This window comes from Melanaphis sacchari, unplaced genomic scaffold (assembly GCF_002803265.2).
Source record: "Melanaphis sacchari strain LSU unplaced genomic scaffold, SCAv2.0 Contig0_pilon_pilon, whole genome shotgun sequence".
Classification (NCBI taxonomy): Eukaryota; Metazoa; Arthropoda; class Insecta; order Hemiptera; family Aphididae; genus Melanaphis; species Melanaphis sacchari.
Window position 1 is genome coordinate 12619695 of NW_020270366.1, and position 21576 is coordinate 12641270.

The following is a 21576-nucleotide window of genomic DNA, read 5'->3' on the forward strand; positions in this document are numbered from 1 at the left end:
TTAACTCGTAGTGGTTATTATATGGAAATAAATAATAATATTGTGTAATATTTAACTAAGTTACATATTTTGGTAACAAAAAAAAAAAAATAATAATAATAATAATATAAATATACAAAAAATTTTTAAATATAAATTTAGAATGATCAAATATATAATAACGTGAAAATCAATTTGAAGTTCATGAAAGATATAAATTTGTTTTCAATTTTATTAGATTAATCTAATCGATTGAAAGTTATAATGTAAACTGAAAATACTAAATCTTTATGTTACATCAGTGATAATATTAGTGAAAACTCGGAAAATTACTAGTGCATTTTCAATTCTTACATAAATTAGAAAAATAACAAATAAATTTATAAGTGTATTGTGTATATGTATGGATAATACTCGTACCGATAAATATTGTCTGGACATACCTATTTCGGTGTCTAATACTTATAAAAAAACAAAAGATATTTGTGGTCATCAAAACTTTAGCCAGATTAATACTTATTTTCAAAAATATGAAAACCAATCTGAGTTCAATCCTTAATAAAATAAATCTATACAGAAACAAAATTATTTACACGATAAGAATATTGTAGTCCTTTTCTGATAAGCTATAAAATCTAGTTTAAAGAAATTACCCACGGTTACTAAATAGAAATATAATTTTTTCATACACTCAATTACTTATCTATATTTACTATTACATTAATAAAACCAAACTTTAGCCCCCTCGGGCCATCCGTTAAATTCGCTACTGGACTAATGTAATATGTATAATATACATTTAAGTGCTTAACTACCTATTTAAGAATTAGGTATAACTAATATTTGTACTATTTTAGCTATAGCCAAAATATTCAAGTAAACTCGAAACATTTATAATATATAATACATATTATAATGATTTTGTATACTCTTGCCGGCCACAGACGACACATTATTATTTTTTGTTTCTTTGTACATTAGTTCATATTACAGTTCATACAGTCGTACCGGTGTCCTTTTTTAAAGCCACACCGACACGCATGTTTTGATTATTCGATTCCGCTTGTAATTACTGTCTGAACTCCAAAATATAATCTCAATGTTTGATGACAAACGACAAGACCTCATTGACATAACAATCTAAATTGCCATTGCCTGTTAGATATTATGGACTTAAAATGGAAAATATGGACATGCGATCAGTGACGTATTAGTAAATACTAAATATATTTATGGGTATAAGCGCTACTAAATTATATATATTCAACTTAAAAAAATTTTTCTCGCTCCGCTCGAATATTTTTTTCTTGTTAATCGTTAAATTAGAAAAAAATTAACCTAATTCCTTATATCAACTTCTAAGTTCTAATGTATTACTATAAAATATAAGTTCGGTAACGTTAATTAGTATCAGTGTCCACTCGTTCGGCAAACATTGTTATCATATATTGCATATTTTTGTTTCAACATTGCGTCATCACAATATTCAAAATTCAAAACAATAAACGATTTTTAAATCGAATCCTTTTTGAGTGTTATTGCTATTCATAGTTTTATAATAAATTAATTAATAAGTAAACCTAAACCTATACACATAACGAACAACGACAATGCAATTTTATAAATTCTTAACGAACGCTCTAGCAGTCAAGTCAAGACTTATCACATGATATTTAGATACTCTTTAGAAATAAAGAATTTTTTTTTTTTTAATTTGTAACTATTTATTCTTTTTACTGTAAATTGTTATAAACAGACGATTCTTTTGAAAATTGTATTTTAATATATGCATGCATCAATGTACCTTAGTCGATAATTAAAATGACTAGTTCCTAACTCCTAAGTTATTAAATTGAATGCTTTATAAGGATAATTTATTAAATGTTATTTTAAAATACATTTAATACAGAGTATACTTAATAATAAATAAGATAAATAATTCATTAAAACATCATAAACATTTTTTCCTATGAACTAAAATATAAGTTTTATTTGGTTTTCGAGTTATTTTATGAGCATATACCCATAAAATAATATTTTACGTTGGGTATACGCCAAAAATCGGAAATCTGCTGACAAATATACGGCGGCATACCCACGTATTCATACCAATACACCACACTAAATTAACAAAAATTTGTATCGTGCCACAGCAACTAATTATTGACTAGTAGTTTATTTGTACCTACTATGTACGTATGTGACATGAATATACGTATCAATAACTTGATTGTTTTTTTTATAGAAAGATTTAAATGTTTTATCTATTTATGTACAATATATTCCATAAACTACTTGTGGAACACGATGTCGATAATATAAACATCGCGGTACAAGCTAAAGTTTTTTTGATTCAAATAGTAAATATCAAAGAGGTTACATATATTGTAGCTTATAATTTCATTCTAATAAAATTGTGATTATATTTGATATAGTTTTCTGTTGTTTTTACCTACACCAAAGTATAAACAAGAATTTTGTTATCAATCAATAATAATCAACCATTCATTCTATTCAGTATTCAAGTTCAAAGTGCCAAAGTGCAAGTAATAGGCAATAAAATGATTTCTCTTCACTATTTTTTAATAATAAATAATTATTAGAAGTTATTAATTGATGATTTTACAGTTGATTGTACACTTTTGTTTCGCATTTTTGGATTGAAATATTGTTAAATTATATTACCCAACAATTTTCTTAAAATGTTTTATTACCTAACATCAACATAATGTATTTAATTTGTTTCATATGTTTGGCTAGTTACCTGAAAGGTAAATCTTCAAGTGATTGATATTTAATTCTTTAAATTATTTATACATTATTATTTTTTTAGGTATTTTACCAATAGTATTATCCAGTCATACATTTACTCCATACAGTTTAATTCGTTTTGCTCGCAGTACACAGATTCACAGTTTAAAAACTGTCCCTTCTAGTTTTGGACTTGTTAATAATGTACAAGTAAACAATAAGTCACAAATTATTTTATTAACAGAAAATTCTACAGAACTCAATGATAATTTTGCTTTAAAAGAACAATATGAACTTCAGAATGAAACAGGTTTGTATACATTTAATTTACAATATCTCCAGAAAAAATAAATAATTGATATATTTATTTACAGATATAATTGATAGATCAAATGACACATACACAAATATTACATCTTTACCGGAAATTTCAAGTTATATGAATTCTCATTTTGTTTTGATATCGGGAGCTTCTCTTGCTGGCTGTGTGATTCTTCTATCATTTGGTATTTTATTATTTAAATTAGTTAGAACTTAAAAGTTTAAAATTAGTTAGGTATAATTTGGTGTGTTGAGTACTTGAGCATAGTAAAAACATGAGAATATTTAAAATATTAAATTAAAAATAATTTATGTTGTATTTTATGCATATTTTTCTTAATTTATGTAATATTTAAGCGAAGTGTTTAAAAAAATTTTACCTTGACCAAAATGATCATTTTTTTTCCTGCTAAATAATTCAGTACTGATTAGTGATTTACGATTGTTTTGTGCAATTTGACTAGAATGTTTTAAAATAACGCTGCTAGAGTCCGTAGAAAAAAAAATACCTAGCACCACTTATTTTTACTCTAATCTCTATTAAGTTTAAGCATAGACGTTAAACATATAAAATCCAGTGATATAAAGAATACTATTAAAATTTATTTAGAATACTACTCAAATACCTCAACTTAAGCATTAAGGGGTTTGATCCTATATATAAGTTCATATTTTGTTAAACACAAGACTACTGCTACTTTTTATTTAAACAGTGTAGATACAATATCTTATATATTATATAAGATATTTAATATCTATATATAATTAAATTGTGTTAATTTTTTTTTTAGTTATTTTAGGATATATAATGTACAAAAAGAGTAGATGGAATACTCCACAAGCACTTGATCATTGTAGCAATGCAGACTCTATTGGTTACTTAGATGACATGTTCAAAGTAAGTTGTATCATAATTTTAATTTTCCTTAGTACAATTAAAAAAAAATATATGTATAACATTTATACAATTAATTAGATTAAAAAAAAATTTTAATTATTACAGATGAGCTTAAATTATTTAAAAAAAATAATTTGTACTTGTGTTTATGCTTCTCTATAATACTATTTGATCAATTTTTACAAGTTTAATCGTTGTTCAGATTATTTGAGAAGAAATGAGCAAAAGTATTTTTTTTATAATAATGATTAAAAAATTTATTTAACAAAAAACCGTTAATATTACAGGAAAATTCAGATGAAATGTATAGTTTGGATAACGATTCATTTCTAAATAGTTTGGAAGCCATGACAATTCAAAACTATTGGACCGAAAATGTCAAACATACTAAATTATAAATTTAGTAGAAAACTATTTTATTATATAATGAATTCATGTAGTCATTAGTTTGCCACATTATCACACTTCATATACATACCATAAAAAAAATTGGATCCAAGTTAACATTGTTATGCCTATGGTTTATTCTTAAATGTACAGAAAATATTTTTTATATTTAGTCTTTTTCTGATATTTTATTTTAAAGTTTATTAATAACATTATATTATATATATATTTTTTTATAGTTTTATTGTATATTGTTAAAAGAATGAAAATTACTATGACTAAATCTAAAAAATAGGCTCTTATTAGAATTTTATTTGTTTATGGAACCTAATATGATGTTACTAAAGAATGGAAGCATTTAAAATATTATATTATACTGTATACAGTATGATAAAAATAAAAATTGATATGCATCATATTCTTCTAATAAGGCTAGGTGAAATATATACTCATAATTGCAAAGTAATTTTAAATTGCATTCATTAACTAGTTGTAGTTTTTTTTTTTTTTTAATGAACAAAAATATTTTGTGTAGTATTCAAGTTTCATTTCTTGTTTTCCATTTAATATTATGTATGTTTCTTACTATTTAGGTAAATTTAGTACTTTGAAATTTCTTAAATAATGTCATCTTTATTTTTATTTCAAATTTTAATTGATAATTTATACATAAAATTAAATAATTGTTTATGTTTGAATTATTTTTCTTCTGAGTGATGTATGTATTATTTTTCAGATGTTTGTCACATTTTTACACTTCAGTATTTGTTATAGGTTGTTAATAGATGTAAGTTCCTAAAATGTTGTGATTTCTTAATTAATCTGTACTAATTAAAAATATGTATATATTATAAATATAATTTTATTGAATTGTATATTATTTCATAGCAAAATTATGAATTTTAAATTGTAGCAATAACAATACAAATAATGTAACCCAAAGTATTAAATCAATTGAATATAAATTAAAATATATTTATCAAAAGTTTTTTAAATTACTTATTATTATAGATTTAGAATCAACCTACAGCAAACTTAATTCTTTGTAAGTTCTAAAGTTTTTTTTTTTTTACTTAGTATATAATAAAATGCGTCTTCGGGAGAATATGATTCAATTTCATATTGAAGTGAAAAATAAAATTTGACTACATCTACTTCACTTTTAAGCACTGTTAATACAATACGTTTCATCTTATAATGAAATGCCATAGTTTCCAAGAAGCTCATCAGGTATTTTCCAAGACCTTTACCACGCACATTTTTTTCAATTTGAATTTCATATAGGTATAACACTTCAATCAAATTTTCAATATCAAATCGAAAATGCACAAACGCTGCTAGAGAGTTATCTCTTGAATGTCGAACTAAAATGTACCTACAATAAATTAGTTTTTTTTAAATTTAAATATTTATATCAAACAAAAGTTAATATAATGATAAATTTTATTTAAGTAAAATTGTTATTTACCTAGCATCTTTGTGGAATAACTCTGTACGTTTGTTTTTCCCATTCCATCCCCAAGGACACTTCTTATATATTTCCATCATATTTTCTTTAAACATAGAAAATATCTTATCTTTGAGAAAAGTAGTCATGGCAGGTGCTTTTATGAAATGCAATGTCACTTCAAGATCATTTTTATTATACTTCATAAATGATGAAAATGGTTTAGTTGGATCTGCTAAACCATTCACCTTTTTAGCAGCTTGAATGCTCATATTTACTTTAGGACTATTCATCTTAGATGAATCAGTTAGACTTCCAATTTTAAAAAATAAATATAAAATGAATTAATTAAAACCTATAAAAAAAAAAAAAAAATTATTATATGCCAACAGGTAAAACATAATTGCTAATTAGTATCTAATATTATACATATGAATATATGATACATGAAAGGTATGAAAAATAATATTAATACATTTTCTCATGCAGTTTTAGATATATATATATAATGATTTTCATTATATATATGTATATGTATATATATATATAATGATTTTCATTATTCATGATCTTGGTAAATTTTTGTTTTTAAAATGTAAATTTATTCAAGCAGGTAATATATCACAAACGTTGAGAATATTTGTTTTCGTTTTTTTTTAATAATTAATATTTATATTTTATGAAAAATAATCAAATAAAAATTCTGCTTTTAATTATCAAAAATATAATGGGACATTAAAAAAAAACTCCGAAGTATATCATATAGAATCATCAGTGATATAACTACAAAAATTAGGCTCAGAAGCAAACTTGTAGTCTCCTCTCATCTAAGCAAATATCTGAGAAATTTTAAAAGTGTTTACTTATTTGCTGAAAATATTTAAATACCTATTGTAAACATTAAAAATGTTGAATTTATACTATGTAATTATAATTACTCTGTACGCGTGAAAATTCAATTGGTAACATAATATTCACATTCATTGTTACAAGTTTATAAAATTAAATTTATCTGTGGTCAGAATCATCAGCATAAATTTAAAATAGTATATTATTAACAGAAAAACGTACCTTGAGCACCAAACATCTAGGCCTATATGCTACTGCACCTTATGATTTCTGTTAATCACACTACTGTATAAAATATTATACATTTCCTTTGTAAAACTTTCAAAAATATAGTAACCAGAATCATTTTATAGATAGCAACCAGTTGCACACACTACTCTATTTGTGAGGGTGTCAATCAAATATTCAACATTTGAACAGTATTTTGTGATGTCTTATTACTTGTGATAGGCAATATGCATCATTAATTGAATCTGCACATGAAGACATATATATATTTACGTATTTATTTAAAAATATCATATATTTTAATGACATTCGTTATAATTTATCATATATTTTTAAAATTGTTATGAACTTAGGACAAGAAAAAATTAAAACATTTAATCATTTAACCTATCTACAAACATTTGATCACATAAAGCTAATTTTATGCTTTTAAATTAAATGGAAATTACTTAATGGTTTATTGTAGTATGGACCTAAACATTAAATTAATTATATGCATTTTCTCAATGTAATTTGAAATGTAACACATATATATACTAATTAAGTAATAAATGATTTAATAAAGCTATATTTATTAATACTTTAATTTAGTAATAACAGTTATACATAATGTAATTAACTTTTTATAACATTTATTTAATTTATTTGTAAACTTCTAGTTCTTTACCTATATATTTATGTGTTATTTTCTTATTAGTTTCTTCGTAAGCTTCAATTTTGAATCTATTATAAATTGTTAAATTGTCAAAATTAAATTAAAATGTAAAAATAAACATTATATTCAGTAAATACTTGTTATTATTATTGTTTTAACATATTATTATCCAACATTTGAATAATAGATTTGGAAGAATACTTTGATTAAAAATACAAATGGATTCTAATACAGTGGAACTCCGATTATCCAGATTAATTAATGTCAAGGGTGGTCCAGATATGCAAATATCCAGATGATTGACATGTACCATATCAAAAGTTATATAATTATATGAATACCTAAATTGTATGTATTTATTATTTATATGTAAGTTATAACTTAAAATTTATAACAATAAACAAATAATATTATTATAATATTTAACTGAAATAGAATAAGCTTTAAAACACATTTATTTATTATTATATTATTTAATACAATATCATATTTTGAACAATAATTAGAAAAAGCTAAACTGTATGACGATTAGACAATAATTGACTAACTAGGAATAATACATTTATATCTATTAAGAATAATACCTATTCTTTTTTTAATCTATAATTACGATTATGAGGAACGACGAAATATGATTACGATTAACGAATTACTTATTAAAAAACCAATCTTTTTTTTTTCACCTAGTTAATTGAACGTCCGATTGATGGTTGATTGACGTTCGGATAATCGGAATTCCAGTAACCAGTATATCATAATCATTAAAAACTTGTGAAATATTTACCCGTTTTTAATATTTATGTCTGTCTGTGCCCTATGGTAAAGCCGGTAAAGGTAATAGACTTACAGTCTTCAGTATTGATCTATACGTGAGCACGACGTCACGATATAGATAAAATCTAGAATAATGTCCTAAGGTAATCTTAAATGTATCAGCATCAAAATTCTTTAGTTAAATTCTTTGTTTATTTTTGGCGGTAAAATATGTTGTTCTTTTTTTGATTATAATTTATAGTAGATAATGAAATGATATCAATTATTGTATTTTACGTTAACTAAAATTTTGGATTTTTATTTTTATGATCTAAGTATTTATTTCATTGGTATTTTGGTATTTTCGTCGTAAATTTATTATTCAAACCACTTTTATTTATACTGATATTGGAGTTTTTTTTAAATTAAGTTATACTTATATAAAGCTTATTTAAGTTACATTAACTGTAGGTATTTGTATTGAATTTTTTTTTTAAAACTATGATGGAAACAAAAGTTATTGTTGAACAACTTGAAGATAAACAACAAATAGTAAGGTTTTTATATTTAATTCAAACATTTTTTGCTTAATCCTAATAAATAACAAATTTCATATCAGTGCTTCATTCATTGCAATATTTAAGCAATGTGTAGGTAATAATTACGGTACCTATGAGAGTAAATTTATTTAAATAGTAAAATTATATTATTTTAAAAAAATTTTAAATTTATAATATTTACTTCTCAAGACTTCTTAGTTTATATATTAATTGCTGCGTATTTCAAATTTAGAAAAATTGAACTACCATAAAATATTGTGCTATAATGGTATATATCAAGTTTTAGTAAACCTCAGTTTACTGGCAAATTGATATTGGCGTACTTTGCTATAAATTCTATTGAGATGGGCACTCGGTACATTTTTGGACATGGTTCAAATTACTCTATTTTTTTCTGATGGTTCTAAAAACAATACCTAACATTTTTGTCAAAATCAGCAAAATAATTTTTCAAAGTTATAAGCTATTATAAGGTCATTGCATTTTGTTGTTTATTTGAATAACAAACAATAAATTAAATATGTTATTTTATTTAGATGATATTTCATAGCAATACATGGCTGAGTTGGTAACCAATTTTTTTTTTAAATTTTTTTATTTCTATAATCAATAGAAATCCTATGTATTATTTCTATAATTAATAGAAATCCTATGTATAAACAATTATATAATTTTTGACGCCAAAATAAATTGTATGTGTGAGTCATCTTATACCAATCTATAAGTGTTGAAGGAATAAACTTAAAAACACTATCTGAATCTCAAAAATATATTTATATACATTTTATTGAAATTGGTTTTGTAGTTTCTGTGTTTATCGCTTTCAAACATACATATTCTTCAATTCTTTAATATTAGTTCATAATATATATGTATATATATGTGTGTGTGTGTTGATGTTGATTACAGTGCCTACAATTTGTATCGTTTATGTTCCTATCTATCTAATTAATTAATTAGACATAATTCACTTACCTAATTACTTAGTGTAACTTTAATTTACCATATATTTAGAATGTTTTTTCTTATATTATAGATTATTTAGCTACAAAAATTTAACATTTTTTAAAAAGTTCTGTTATATTGCTATAGATTAATTGTTAGTCGGAGTTCTTAAGATGTATTAACTTAGCTCATGTTACTATTATATTATATGTTATTATTAATATACATATAATGACAATGGTGTATTTACTTTTTGTAAAATTATTTTACTAATGCAAAATTATAATATTTCAGCTGTTGAAAATTTAAGTACTATAACTATATTTTCGTAATATTTTGAATTTCCATTAACTTATACATTATACAAACAAGTTGAAAAAAGTATCATGTAGTATCTCTATAAATTTAAATATATATTTTACTCTAATTAAAAAAAAATTAGTAAATATCTAACATAAATATAGATATAATATTATTTAATTAATAAAGTATTTGAATTTGTTATCTGTATAGATTACAATACTTATTTACTCGTATAAATCTTGTTTGTTCGATTGTGTATGTCTCATTAATGATTTTTTAACAGGCTTTGATTTAGCTTAATACATTTTTCTATTCTCATATTAAATGTTTAACTTAATATTATAAGTAATATTTTTATGAAGAATGTATTTATATGTTAATACTATATATTTTATACTTTTAGGTAACATATAAATATTTGACTGAAAAATTAAACATTCATCCAAATAAAGCAAAACAGTAAGTAAACTGCTTAGAAATAATTTTTTTTTTTTAAATTCTTATTCAGATTTTTTTTTTCTAGATTATTAAAAGATTATGTTTCTAAACTCACAAATGATCAAAAATACTCCATCACAGTTATTATGGGGGGAACACTTAAGGAAAATGATGAGTTTAGTATTGTATTGGCATATGATGATCATGTTGAAACTATGCGCCGGCGTTTTAAGCAAATTGATTTTGAACACATTTATAGTATTCAACCTATTAGCAGATTCGATGATATTAATAACGCTTTATATCTAGTGGACAATTCATTAAATGATTATATAAATTTGCCTTCAAGTATTAAAACAAAAAAAAAAGGAAATGAACAAAAAGATGCAATTGAAATGGAAATTGATTTAGCTTTGCCTGAACAGACAAACTTGTCACCTAATGAAATTCAAAACCATGAAAGTGAAACAATTGCGGATACAAAATTAGATAAAACACAGAAAAAGGTAATCTTAATATTTCATTTTGTCATTTTATTAGTAATTGTTAAGATATTTTTTACAGAAAAATGGATTGGATTTCTTTAAAAATAATAATACCAATAACAAAAAACAGGAAGAAGTTGCAAAAAAAGTTATTCCAAACAAGGTCAGTTAAAATAAAGCCAAAATTTAAAAAATATGTATACAATTAACATGAAAAAATTAATTTTTAGGCCAATTCAGATTTCTTTACAAAATTCAAAAGTTCTGATAAAAATCCATGCACAACAAATGGTTCTACTGATTCTAAAAACAATGATGTATCAGAAAAAATTACAAAAACAGATACTAAATTAATAGATGTAGAGTCACCGAAATATTCACAAGACAGTTCAATCAGTGTAAAGAAAGAAAAGAAAAAAAAAGAAAATATAAATAAAAATAAAAGTAAAAAGAATCAAAAAGTTAAAAGAAAACGTATTCAAACATTCGATAGTTCAGATGAAGAAATAGATAGTGAAGAGGAAGGTATATTATAATGTAGAATATTTATTTATTTATACTTTGTCTTATATAAGTGTAACTCCAGGTGGGTTTCTTTCTGCACACGGCAATAAAAATAAACCCAGTTTCTGTGTGCTGAGCTCTTGGGAGTGTCAATTTATTATTTCAACAAATGCCTAATTTATATTTTGTTAAGAATAACACATAGTTAGCATCATTTTTCCTCATTCTAACCATCAAAAACAAAATTCAATGAAAATCATATTAATTGAAGGGATGTGTTCTGAATGAACTAAACAAAAATCAATCAACGCTTGGAATTCCTTTTACATGAGACAGTTTATAATATTATATTTTAATTATCAATATTTATTTTTTAGATATGAAAAGATCTGAACATGTTATGGATGGTGGGGATGATGTTGATTATGTACAGCCTACTCCACCACGCCCAACACCAAGAGAGAATCGAAAAAAAGAGAAACAAATAACCACATCCACATTCATGGATGATGATGGTTTTGTCCGTGAGAACATATTTTTATGATTTTAAAATAACTAAAAAGTCTAATGTTTTTATTGACTTATTTATATGATTTTTTTTTTTAGATACTACTAAAGAAGTTAAAATTGTGGAAACAGAGTGTGAATCACTTTCAGAGTCCATTGGAAACGACAATATTCCTGAACCTAAAGAATTAAATATTGAACCAGTTGTCAAAAAAATGAAAGTTAGTGAATCAGATTCTGCAGATAAAAATAAGAACAAAAATAAAAAATCTAAAAGTAGCTCTAGCCAAGGAATGAAACAATCATCATTAACTAGTTTTTTTAAAACAAAATAAATAATGTATTACTATATTTTTTTAATAAATACACAAATATTAACATAAAAAATTTAATAATTTTTATGTACCACCAGTATAATAAGTAATAATATATAAATATAAAGAAATATTAAACTGCTACAGTGTTATTAAAGTTATAAACATATAATATTTCTTTTTTAATCATCTAAAGTACATTATTTTTAAAAATACAAGTTCAATCACAATCCTTCAAGGTTGACATTATATTGGTAAGTCATTTGAAACAGTGCTTTCAACGAAGGCATAAAAGTTGATATTTTTGAAAATTCTGGGCCCGAAACTAGTTGAGTGTGTATATTAAATGCACCATTGAAATCTCGCTTCAATATAAGATCGATCATCGTGTGGAGACATTGAATCAAATAAGCTGACAACTGTAATTCATGATGACATTGATTTAATAGATAATAATAATAATAATAATAATTTAATAATGTATTTCATTATATGTAAAATGATAATTCAAACATAAATCTTCATATATTAATAAAAAATAATAACTATAATAATTTTATAATTTTTTTTCAATATTAAGATATGATTATATGACCTGAAATTTATAATCAAATAAAGTATAAATGACAATTGAGTTAGTTTTAAATTAGTTTGGTAAGGATTAAATTATTATTTATTCAATATAACTTTTATAGAATAAATAGTCTTAAATTTGTGTTTGTCAAAATTATCAGTATCATATTTTAGAAATTATTACTGTAAAACTTAAATTATTCCAAGATAATTTTATATTGATATTAATACTTACAGAATTTTCTCGTAAAGAATCATACAACAACTCTAATTTTTTTGCAATATCTGAAACTCTTTTTCTGGTTTGCTATAAGAAAAAAAAGGTATATAAACTTTTGTAACATAAACTTTACAAAATTAGAGTTAAACTAGTAAATTTTAAATATACTCAATATATGAATATAGGTGAAACAATCAGTTAAAAATGTCTTAATACTTACAGCAGTGGGTGCTGCTTCTAATAATTTTGATTGCAATCCCTCCAATACTACTTGAATTTTAACATGCTCTTGTGGAATAGGCTGCTTTTCTAATGCTTCTACACCTTGTTTTATATTATTGTTTAAATATTGTTCTTCATTGGAACTTTGAAGTGGAATGTAAGTTCCAATTTCTTCGATTGGAGGTGGATTATTTGTATATAACGGATGTGTAATAGGAATTGATGACACAGGTGTTGGTGGTTTCTAAATGAAAGGTTAAATTACATATATATATATAAATAATGAGTAATTTTTTTAAATTTTAAAATGGGGATGATCATGCTCAACAAATGGTGCTGTTTATAGTATATTATATTATTATTATTTTAACAAAAACATCATTTGAATCGTCTACTTTTGTTTTAAAATCTAGTATACGAGTACTTCATGTATAGTAACAAATATTTTAATGAAGTACATGAAATTTATTTAACAAAATTTTTATTTATTAATTTTACTTCGTACTCTTATGTTAAATTCATACAATAACAACTTCAATTTACACTAAAACAAATGTAGGATAATTAAACTGAATAAATGAATAAATTATTGGGGGGTATATGTTCAACTCCGGTAAATATAACTGATAGTTCTGGATTGAGAAGTAAAACGGCTTGAGTTATAATTAGAACTGTACTAATGCCCAATTAAGTATTTTTTTTATTTAAATCACTTGAATAAACAAATTATTCAAAAAATCTTAATACTTTTTTATGAATATATATTTATACTCTACTACTTTATATTCTATTTAGTGATTCTTAAATAATATGATTCTCTAACAAATACAACATAAGAATTTAATAGGCTAAATAAATTTAAACATTTTTAAATTTTAAAACTTAAGTAGTCCTGGGTTTTTTTTTTTAACCTATACACTAAATTTATTGAATTGTCCATACATATAGGAAACATTTTTTTTTTTTTTGTGTATGGCGTTTATATCAGGGAGTAGGCCTGAAAGCCTAGTTCAGATGCCTGTTTGGCAGAATTTTTAGTTGGGCACCCGTTAATCAATAATTATTAAAAGATTTTTTATATCTTTAACTTATCTATCAGGGTTACTGTTTAATGAAAAATCATTAATCAAAGTAAATAAATTTTTGGTATTTAATTATGTTTATCCCCACAGCATAATATTTAGCACAATCCGCTGAGTTTTGCTTAATAAATTAGTAACTAACCTAGCACTGATATCCAAGGAAAAATTGTCTAATTAACTATTATATATTAATATACAGTCAATGTTTTAAATAAATGATTATTACTTGAATTGGAGCAGAAGTTGATAACATTGGAGGATCATTCCAACCAGGAGTTGATTTTTTAATGTAATTCATTGGTAGAGGTTCAACTAAGAAAATAAGAAATTAAATTAAAATGTTTATGTTGTATAACTAAATATATATTTACCTGATGGAGTTCTCTGATTGTAAGTTGAAGATGATTGATTAAAATTGGGCGATGGAGAAATTGGTTGAGAAAAATTATTTAAATGACTTTGAATAGGTTGAAATGTTGGTTGTTGATTCATATTAGGTAATTGACCAAAACTTTTAGGCTGATTAAAATTACTTATTTGAGCTGAAGCTGGATTATAAATATTTGGTTGCATTGGCTGGTTAAATTGTTCATTGAAGTTACTTGTGTTTCCCAGTGGTTGATTTATAAAATTTGACTGACCCATTGGTGGATTAAAACCACTTTGATGTCCTAATGGTTGGTTTAAAGTATTTGATTGGCCCACAGGTTGATTAAAATTATTTTGTTGTCCAAATGGTTGATTTAATGAATGAGGTAGTGGCTGTCCCATTGGTGAATTAAAACCACTTTGTTGTCCCAATGGTTGGTTTAAAGTATGTGGTTGTCCCATTTGTGTATTAAAACCACTTTGTTGTCCCAATGGATTTGCCATAGATGAAATTCCTAATCCATTATTATAATTGCCATAAATGTTATTTCCTTTAACAGAAGGATCAACAACATACTTAGGCTTTCCTATAACAAGACAAAAAAAAAAAAAAAATTACTCTGCAGATCATAACAATATATAAATAAATAAATACATTAGCTTTTAATATCTAACATAGTGTGAAGAAAGAAAGTGGATAAAGAGATAATAGAAGAATGAATAAAGAAATAGTAGCTAATAAAAGATGCAAAAAAAAAAAAAATATATCAAAATTAAATTCAAGAAACACAAGAAACAAGAAAATTAAAAAAAATAATTATGAAAGCTATATGGATTTTTTAAAATTTTAAAACAATAAGATACTATAAGATTATATACGTATATCAAACTATTTAAATAAAAAAAAAGTTTAATAAAATAAGAAAATGTATTTTTTTTTTTTTTTGTAGAATTAAAAATAATATTTTTTATTAGTTATTTATTTTTAAATTTTTTTTATATTAATTCATATTTATATAATAAAGTATTGTTATTATTTTATATACCTGGCTTAATACTGCTTGGAGTCATACATCTACTGCTAGAATCCGGTGGCGGTGTTGGAGGGACTGTTTTTTGCATATTTGTTTGATTAATATAACTATTTCCGTATTCTGGTGGTATACCATTAAGGTGATTGTTATAAATAGATGTTGGTTGATTTTGAGAGTTGTATGTTGGCTGAGAATGAATATTAGGTGGATAATTTGAAGGAAGTTGTCTATGACTTTGATGTGTATCGTTATCTTGGATAAATTTATTTGGATAAGACGGAAAAGGTGGTTCTGGCGTTATGGTTCCTGTAGCACTTGATGTTGAGTATTTTCGTAAATCTTGAGTACCAATATTAAATGTTTTCTGTAAAAAGTTTATAGTAATGAATTATGTTTTTAATTAAAATAATAGATAATATATGATTACCTGTAAAACATTATTTGGATATTCAGCTGTTTGATTTTTACCAAGTGCTTTATTTAATTGATTTTTTAATTCAATGCTATAATCCTAAAGAAATAATATTTAAGTATTTAAATAAATATATTACATTAAATACAAATATTACTTACCTTGTTTGTAAATTCTAAATATCTTAGTGCTCCTTCTAGGTCACCTTGAGAAATCAATGTTTCACTATACATCACTAAAAGTTCTGACAACTTTTGCCCAACTTCCAAATGAGATTTACCAGACAATTGTGATTGATGCAACATCATTGCCATTTCTACACATTCTTGTAGCTTTTCAACTGTTTTAATATCTTTTTTATTATTTATAAGAGCTTCAACATTTCCAGAACAGATATAACAAAGCTGTGCATATTTTGACAAGCTTAGATCATCACTAGCTGCAAGACGATTGCCGAGTTTTTCAAAAGAAGAAACAAAATTTGATCCATTTGTATGAGTTAGAATGGCTGTCATTATTTCTTTCCAACAGTTTAAATTGCAATTTTCAATCAGATTATTCCAATCATTAGTAACAATCGCATGTAATAAAGCAGCAGTTGGTTCTTTTGAATTCTATAACATGTGTGTATTGCATAATTACAAGGTTTCAATTAATATTAATGTTGATTTACCTTGAGATACTTATTTTGTATTCTAGACAATGTCTTAGGACCAGCAATTATACCAAGTAATAAAGCTTCAACTGGTTTTCCATTATCTAAGAATAAGTCAGCCGCCATTGACAAATTTCCAACAAGAAGTGATTGATATAATAAGTCCTGTAAATCTATATTTTTAATATAAATTATTAATTAGTAAATAAAAAAAAGATATTTAAAAATGGAATTTGTTCTATTGTAATATAAAGTATGTGTCAGATATACATTGATCACTATAATTAATATGTTAAATTTGAATTGAATGGTCGATCATTGCATATAAATTGATTCTGAGCATAGAAAGACTTCTTAATTTTTTATTTATTTATATTGCTATTAGTTATTAATTTTCAATTTAATACCAATATACTGTAGAACAGTATAAATAAGTTCATAGTTATGTAGGTTACTTGAAATATCTAAACATAAAGAGTGTTTATACATAAAATGTTTTCTGTTGTTTAATTTTTTTTTTTACGAACAACTTAGGAGAATTAAAAAAATAATATATTTTTAATCACAAAATAATTTGTAAAATATACCTAGTGATTACAACAAATATTGTCTGAATTTTAACTTCAAATGCTTAGAAATAGAGATTGTGTATTAATGATATTTACAAATTGCTATAAGTACCTCCTAACTTATTTAATTTTTTTTAAGTTTTTAAAAGGAATATAACATTTTTAATAATATTCATAAGAAAAAAATCAAAAAATTTAAATTCCTCTAAGCAACTAATAATTTAGGCATAATATTTTAAGTTTCTTAGATTAATATTACTTGAATAATAAAAAATGTTATTACATGTTTGAATAATATTTAATATCATTAAATTTTGAACTTTACTTAATCATAAAAAGTTAATGTGGTTTTAATCTAAACATTTTTTTAAACTACGTTCATTCACCTAAATAATAAATAGATCCAATTTTTCATTAGAAACTATTTTTAAAGTTGAAAATCAAAGATTTTTTTTTTCGACTATAGAAAGTGTAGATACAAAATAAAAAAAATTCATACACACATCTTAGGAAAACTAATACATTCAGTGTGTTTTACTCAGAATCTAATAAATTAAGAATAAAAATTTTCTTTACCATCGGAGTTAGATGATTTTAAATTGAAATCATCAAACTTAGCTACTATATTGTTTTCTTCTTGAATGTTTGAAAGATTTGAATTAAATCCTTCATTTTCTTCCTAAACATATAAATTAAACTCTTCTTAAGATTTGATAAATAAAATAATAATTAGAAACTATACTACCAACTTTTTTAGTTGAATATCCAAGTATCTCCAACTGTGCTTTCTTGGGATTATTTTGAAACATAGTTTTTAAGAATTTCCACACTAATTGAAGATTATCATCAGAAGTCATTTCACTTTTATTGTGACAAAATCCTTCATAATTTCCACTATTTAAGATTTTACTTAGATGATCAGACCACACCAATAAATCAGATTCAATCACAGTCTTATTTAATTGAATAGCTTTAAGTGAACCATCAAATGACACCAAATAACCACCAAACTATATAAAGATACTTAAATAACAAAGCTGGTTTTAATTGTTTTCATACAATTTTTTTTCTTACTGCAAATGATGCGCCACAACTTCTTTGAAGCCACTTGGGAGCATTTTTTAAATCAGAAGCAGTTGACCATTGAGAATTGACATTTTCATTTCCACCTTTTATTTTCTAAAACAAAATATTAATCAAATGATTTATGATATTTACAAATAAAGTACCTGACACCACTCAAATAAAACACTCTGCTTTTGTGGTCATTTTTATTGGAAATTAGTATTTTCAATATTATTAACTATAAATTATAATATACAAGTATAATTATTATATTACCCGATCATCAAAATGCTGTAAATCATTGATTGAATATACAGTTGTGAGCCCATCAAAACTAGATGTAGCTATCAATAATGGATCTTTTGGACACCAATTTACCTCAAAGTTCCATTGGTTATTATGTTCTAAATCACAAACTAGTAAATTTTCCTAAAAAAAATATTATATATTTTATAATATGAAATGTTGACAGTATTATTTTTATAATTATGGTCACCCTAACTTAGTCTAAAAGATTAAGTTAAAATAGGAAGTTGCAGAGCTTCAACAAATTAATTTAAGTTACCAATAACAAAAATAAGAAGATAACTATATTTCTATTTAATAATATAAATAAATTTAAAATTACATCATTTTCACTACTTGGATTCCATATGAGTAATTGATTATCTTTTCCACAACTTATTAATAAATCTGGATCTTCAGAACACCATGACATAGATAATATACCCCTAAAAATATGATTAGCATATGAATTAAAATTAGTAAATTTAATTATAACATATTATTTAAAGTAAAAATAGTTAAAAAAAAATGAATAATTACTTTTGATGTCCCATTAAATTTTTAACAGGCGATGATGCGTATCTTAAATCCCATAGTTGAATAACTGGATTTTGGTCATCTTCTGATGCGATGCATACTTGTGTTGCCACTTTAGGGTTCCAAGACATTGCTTTCCATTTAACCTATATGAATCATGTTTTTTTATACATATTTAAAGAGATGAAAAATATATATTTGGTTTATTTACTTTAGAATTGCTGTCTGACAATTTAATGATTGGTTCATTTTTACGTAAATCCCATACAACAGTATACTTATGAAACAATGAACCAAGAATGTGTTGAACTGAAATAAAATTTTTAAGAAAAACATTAATTAATATTCAGTATACAACATAGATTTTTAATTACTATAAAAGTACCTATATTTTAATTATTTAAAATAAATAATAATACTTATTTATGAAATATTTTTGTATTGTTCAATACATATAAATGTAAAATAAAAAATTAAATTCCATTTATAATACTCAATACTCACTCTTTAATAAATAAAAAATGAAATAACTATATTATTATAATGATGAATACAAAACTAATAATTGTATACCTTCATTATTCCATGCTAAGTCAACTACATCTTCTAAAGTTTCTGATTTAGATCCTGGAGTCATTGGAGTACTCATACTGTTCAAATCCCAAATGAATATTTCTGATTCTGACGCACCAGATGCAAATAAATTTGTCTAAAAAATTGAGTTATTTATGTTATAAACAGAAGAGGAAATCCAAATAAAATTTTTTTTAAAAAGGAAAAACAATTACACAACAAAACCCATTTTACATAATCTTATTTTTTATACAATTCAGTAAATATAAGATTTCTTATAAATCACAAGTATTATTATATTTTATAAAATTATAACTATTATTGATATTAATAAATATTTAATAATATGCTTTTATATTTTAGTTCCTTTAAATATGTAATAACCAGATTTAACTGTATATAATATATATACACTAGGTGTAAATTTTATTATTTATTTATTTACAAATATAATAGAATATATAATGTATTATGGGCCTCTATGAGCTAGCTCATTTGGTATTATTTTTTAAAACAATTTGTTTTTGACAAAATGAATAGTTGAAGGTATAGAAAATATAGGTAGAAATTCATAGATTTAATAATTAAATATTAGAAAAAAACAAATTAAGTTATAATACCAAATTATTATTTATGTAAAAAACAATTAATTATTTTAAGTACACATGATTAATAAATAATAAAATGATTTAATACACACTTGAAATAAATTAAAATTGAGAGCTTTAACTGATCCAACATGACGATCACTTTTAGTAAAAATACTATCAACATTTCTTGCTAATTTTGAAGCATTATATAGACAAATAACACCATTATCACAGCCAGCAGCAATTATGCCAGAATCCCATTCTTCATTATTATTAGCACCACCCCATACTAATTTATGAAACCTAAAATATAAAATACAAAAATGCTTATAAATATTGTAATAGTTTGTTTAGTTTTAATTTATAGACTCACCGACAATCAGTGGAAATTGATGCATTAAGTATAATATCATTAGATTGTACAGTATACAGTTCTAATGTTGATGATGTGTTAAATGAAGCATCTAATTGTTGGGCAGCAGTACCCATTGCTATATTGATTGGATAATTTGATTTTGGTGACCATGTTGATACAACAGTTTTTTGAAACTGTTTAATTTTCATTTTGACTTTTTAAGAAATAATATTAGATAAACAATAAAAACTTTAAATTTTTTCACTATGTTAGTAAATATAACAGGTATTTAAATTAATCACAAGCAATAATAAATAATAATATTTAAATAAAAATTATAACATAATTTGTTGTCTATCTTATAATATTACTGTTTTTAACTTACGAGTTACTTATATAGAAAAATGTATAAAATTAGTGATCGAAAACACCATAAAAACAAAGATAGAACGAGTATAAACTTTTTTCAACTTTTTAAAGGAAACACGTATATGAATATTATGAATACGACTATTGACTATAGGTAAGTTTTACAAAAATATTATCTTTAATTTAAAAAAGAGGATATATATGAAGTTCTAAACGAATTAGAATACTCCAACGTGGCCCATGAACCAGTGGTTCTTATCTTGTAGTTAGATTTGACTGACATTGGTATTATTATTTATTAACTTATTACGTATGTATAAATTAAAGTAGTAAAACCACATA

General features: G+C 23.7%; 4 protein-coding genes across 6 annotated transcripts; 2 read left to right on the forward strand and 2 right to left on the reverse strand.

Annotated features, from left to right (window-relative positions):
• Positions 1 to 2509: 2509 nt before the first annotated feature.
• LOC112595607 lies at positions 2510 to 4519 on the forward strand. Its single transcript, XM_025340878.1, has 5 exons — positions 2510 to 2750; positions 2813 to 3040; positions 3105 to 3236; positions 3843 to 3949; positions 4237 to 4519. Exons 1-5 carry the CDS (start codon positions 2708 to 2710, stop codon positions 4345 to 4347), a joined length of 621 nt encoding a protein of 206 aa, XP_025196663.1. The 5' UTR covers positions 2510 to 2707; the 3' UTR covers positions 4348 to 4519.
• Positions 4520 to 5286: 767 nt separating this feature from the next.
• Positions 5287 to 8470, reverse strand: LOC112593856 (N-alpha-acetyltransferase 40). 3 transcript variants are annotated; one of them, XM_025338451.1, is made up of 5 exons: positions 8300 to 8470; positions 7528 to 7583; positions 6855 to 7105; positions 5805 to 6138; positions 5287 to 5711 (listed from the first exon to the last, which is right to left on the reverse strand). In XM_025338451.1, exons 4-5 carry the CDS (start codon positions 6074 to 6076, stop codon positions 5372 to 5374), a joined length of 612 nt encoding a protein of 203 aa, XP_025194236.1. In that variant the 5' UTR covers positions 6077 to 6138; positions 6855 to 7105; positions 7528 to 7583; positions 8300 to 8470; the 3' UTR covers positions 5287 to 5371. The 3 variants fall into 3 exon arrangements, with proteins under 3 accessions (XP_025194236.1, XP_025194222.1, XP_025194229.1); XM_025338437.1 differs by lacking the exon at positions 7528 to 7583; XM_025338444.1 differs by lacking the exons at positions 6855 to 7105; positions 7528 to 7583.
• Positions 8471 to 8657: 187 nt separating this feature from the next.
• LOC112594265 (DNA polymerase delta subunit 3-like) lies at positions 8658 to 12391 on the forward strand. Its single transcript, XM_025338964.1, has 7 exons — positions 8658 to 8820; positions 10480 to 10535; positions 10600 to 11020; positions 11079 to 11162; positions 11230 to 11524; positions 11881 to 12027; positions 12110 to 12391. Exons 1-7 carry the CDS (start codon positions 8770 to 8772, stop codon positions 12343 to 12345), a joined length of 1290 nt encoding a protein of 429 aa, XP_025194749.1. The 5' UTR covers positions 8658 to 8769; the 3' UTR covers positions 12346 to 12391.
• A 77-nt stretch (positions 12392 to 12468) lies between these two features.
• On the reverse strand, positions 12469 to 21128 carry LOC112591946 (protein transport protein Sec31A). The gene is made up of 19 exons (XM_025335913.1): positions 20884 to 21128; positions 20621 to 20813; positions 19921 to 20056; positions 19559 to 19656; positions 19351 to 19493; positions 19154 to 19256; positions 18802 to 18954; positions 18535 to 18639; positions 18210 to 18470; positions 18037 to 18139; positions 16910 to 17064; positions 16398 to 16850; positions 16252 to 16335; positions 15837 to 16188; positions 14793 to 15377; positions 14648 to 14733; positions 13338 to 13583; positions 13133 to 13204; positions 12469 to 12743 (listed from the first exon to the last, which is right to left on the reverse strand). Exons 1-19 carry the CDS (start codon positions 21072 to 21074, stop codon positions 12549 to 12551), a joined length of 3714 nt encoding a protein of 1237 aa, XP_025191698.1. The 5' UTR covers positions 21075 to 21128; the 3' UTR covers positions 12469 to 12548.
• Positions 21129 to 21576: the final 448 nt, after the last annotated feature.

Excerpts from the sequence above, each read along its gene's own strand:
- LOC112595607 (XM_025340878.1), top strand. The coding sequence starts at position 2,708 with ATGTATTTAATTTGTTTCATATGTTTGGCTAGTTACCTGAAAG. Across the intron at positions 3,041-3,104 it reads TGAACTTCAGAATGAAACAG|ATATAATTGATAGATCAAAT; the intron begins GTTTGTATACAT and ends ATTTATTTACAG. Across the intron at positions 3,950-4,236 it reads ACTTAGATGACATGTTCAAA|GAAAATTCAGATGAAATGTA; the intron begins GTAAGTTGTATC and ends TTAATATTACAG.
- LOC112591946 (XM_025335913.1), bottom strand. The coding sequence starts at position 21,074 with ATGAAAATTAAACAGTTTCAAAAAACTGTTGTATCAACATGGTCACCA. Across the intron at positions 18,640-18,801 it reads TACAGCATTTTGATGATCGG|AAAATAAAAGGTGGAAATGA; the intron begins GTAATATAATAA and ends ATTTTGTTTTAG. Across the intron at positions 18,140-18,209 it reads TTGGATATTCAACTAAAAAA|GAAGAAAATGAAGGATTTAA; the intron begins GTTGGTAGTATA and ends TTATATGTTTAG.
- LOC112594265 (XM_025338964.1), top strand. The coding sequence starts at position 8,770 with ATGATGGAAACAAAAGTTATTGTTGAACAACTTGAAGATAAACAACAA. Across the intron at positions 11,163-11,229 it reads AAAAAGTTATTCCAAACAAG|GCCAATTCAGATTTCTTTAC; the intron begins GTCAGTTAAAAT and ends ATTAATTTTTAG. Across the intron at positions 12,028-12,109 it reads GGATGATGATGGTTTTGTCC|ATACTACTAAAGAAGTTAAA; the intron begins GTGAGAACATAT and ends TTTTTTTTTTAG.
- LOC112593856 (XM_025338444.1), bottom strand. The coding sequence starts at position 6,076 with ATGAATAGTCCTAAAGTAAATATGAGCATTCAAGCTGCTAAAAAGGTG. Across the intron at positions 5,712-5,804 it reads TTATTCCACAAAGATGCTAG|GTACATTTTAGTTCGACATT; the intron begins GTAAATAACAAT and ends AATTTATTGTAG.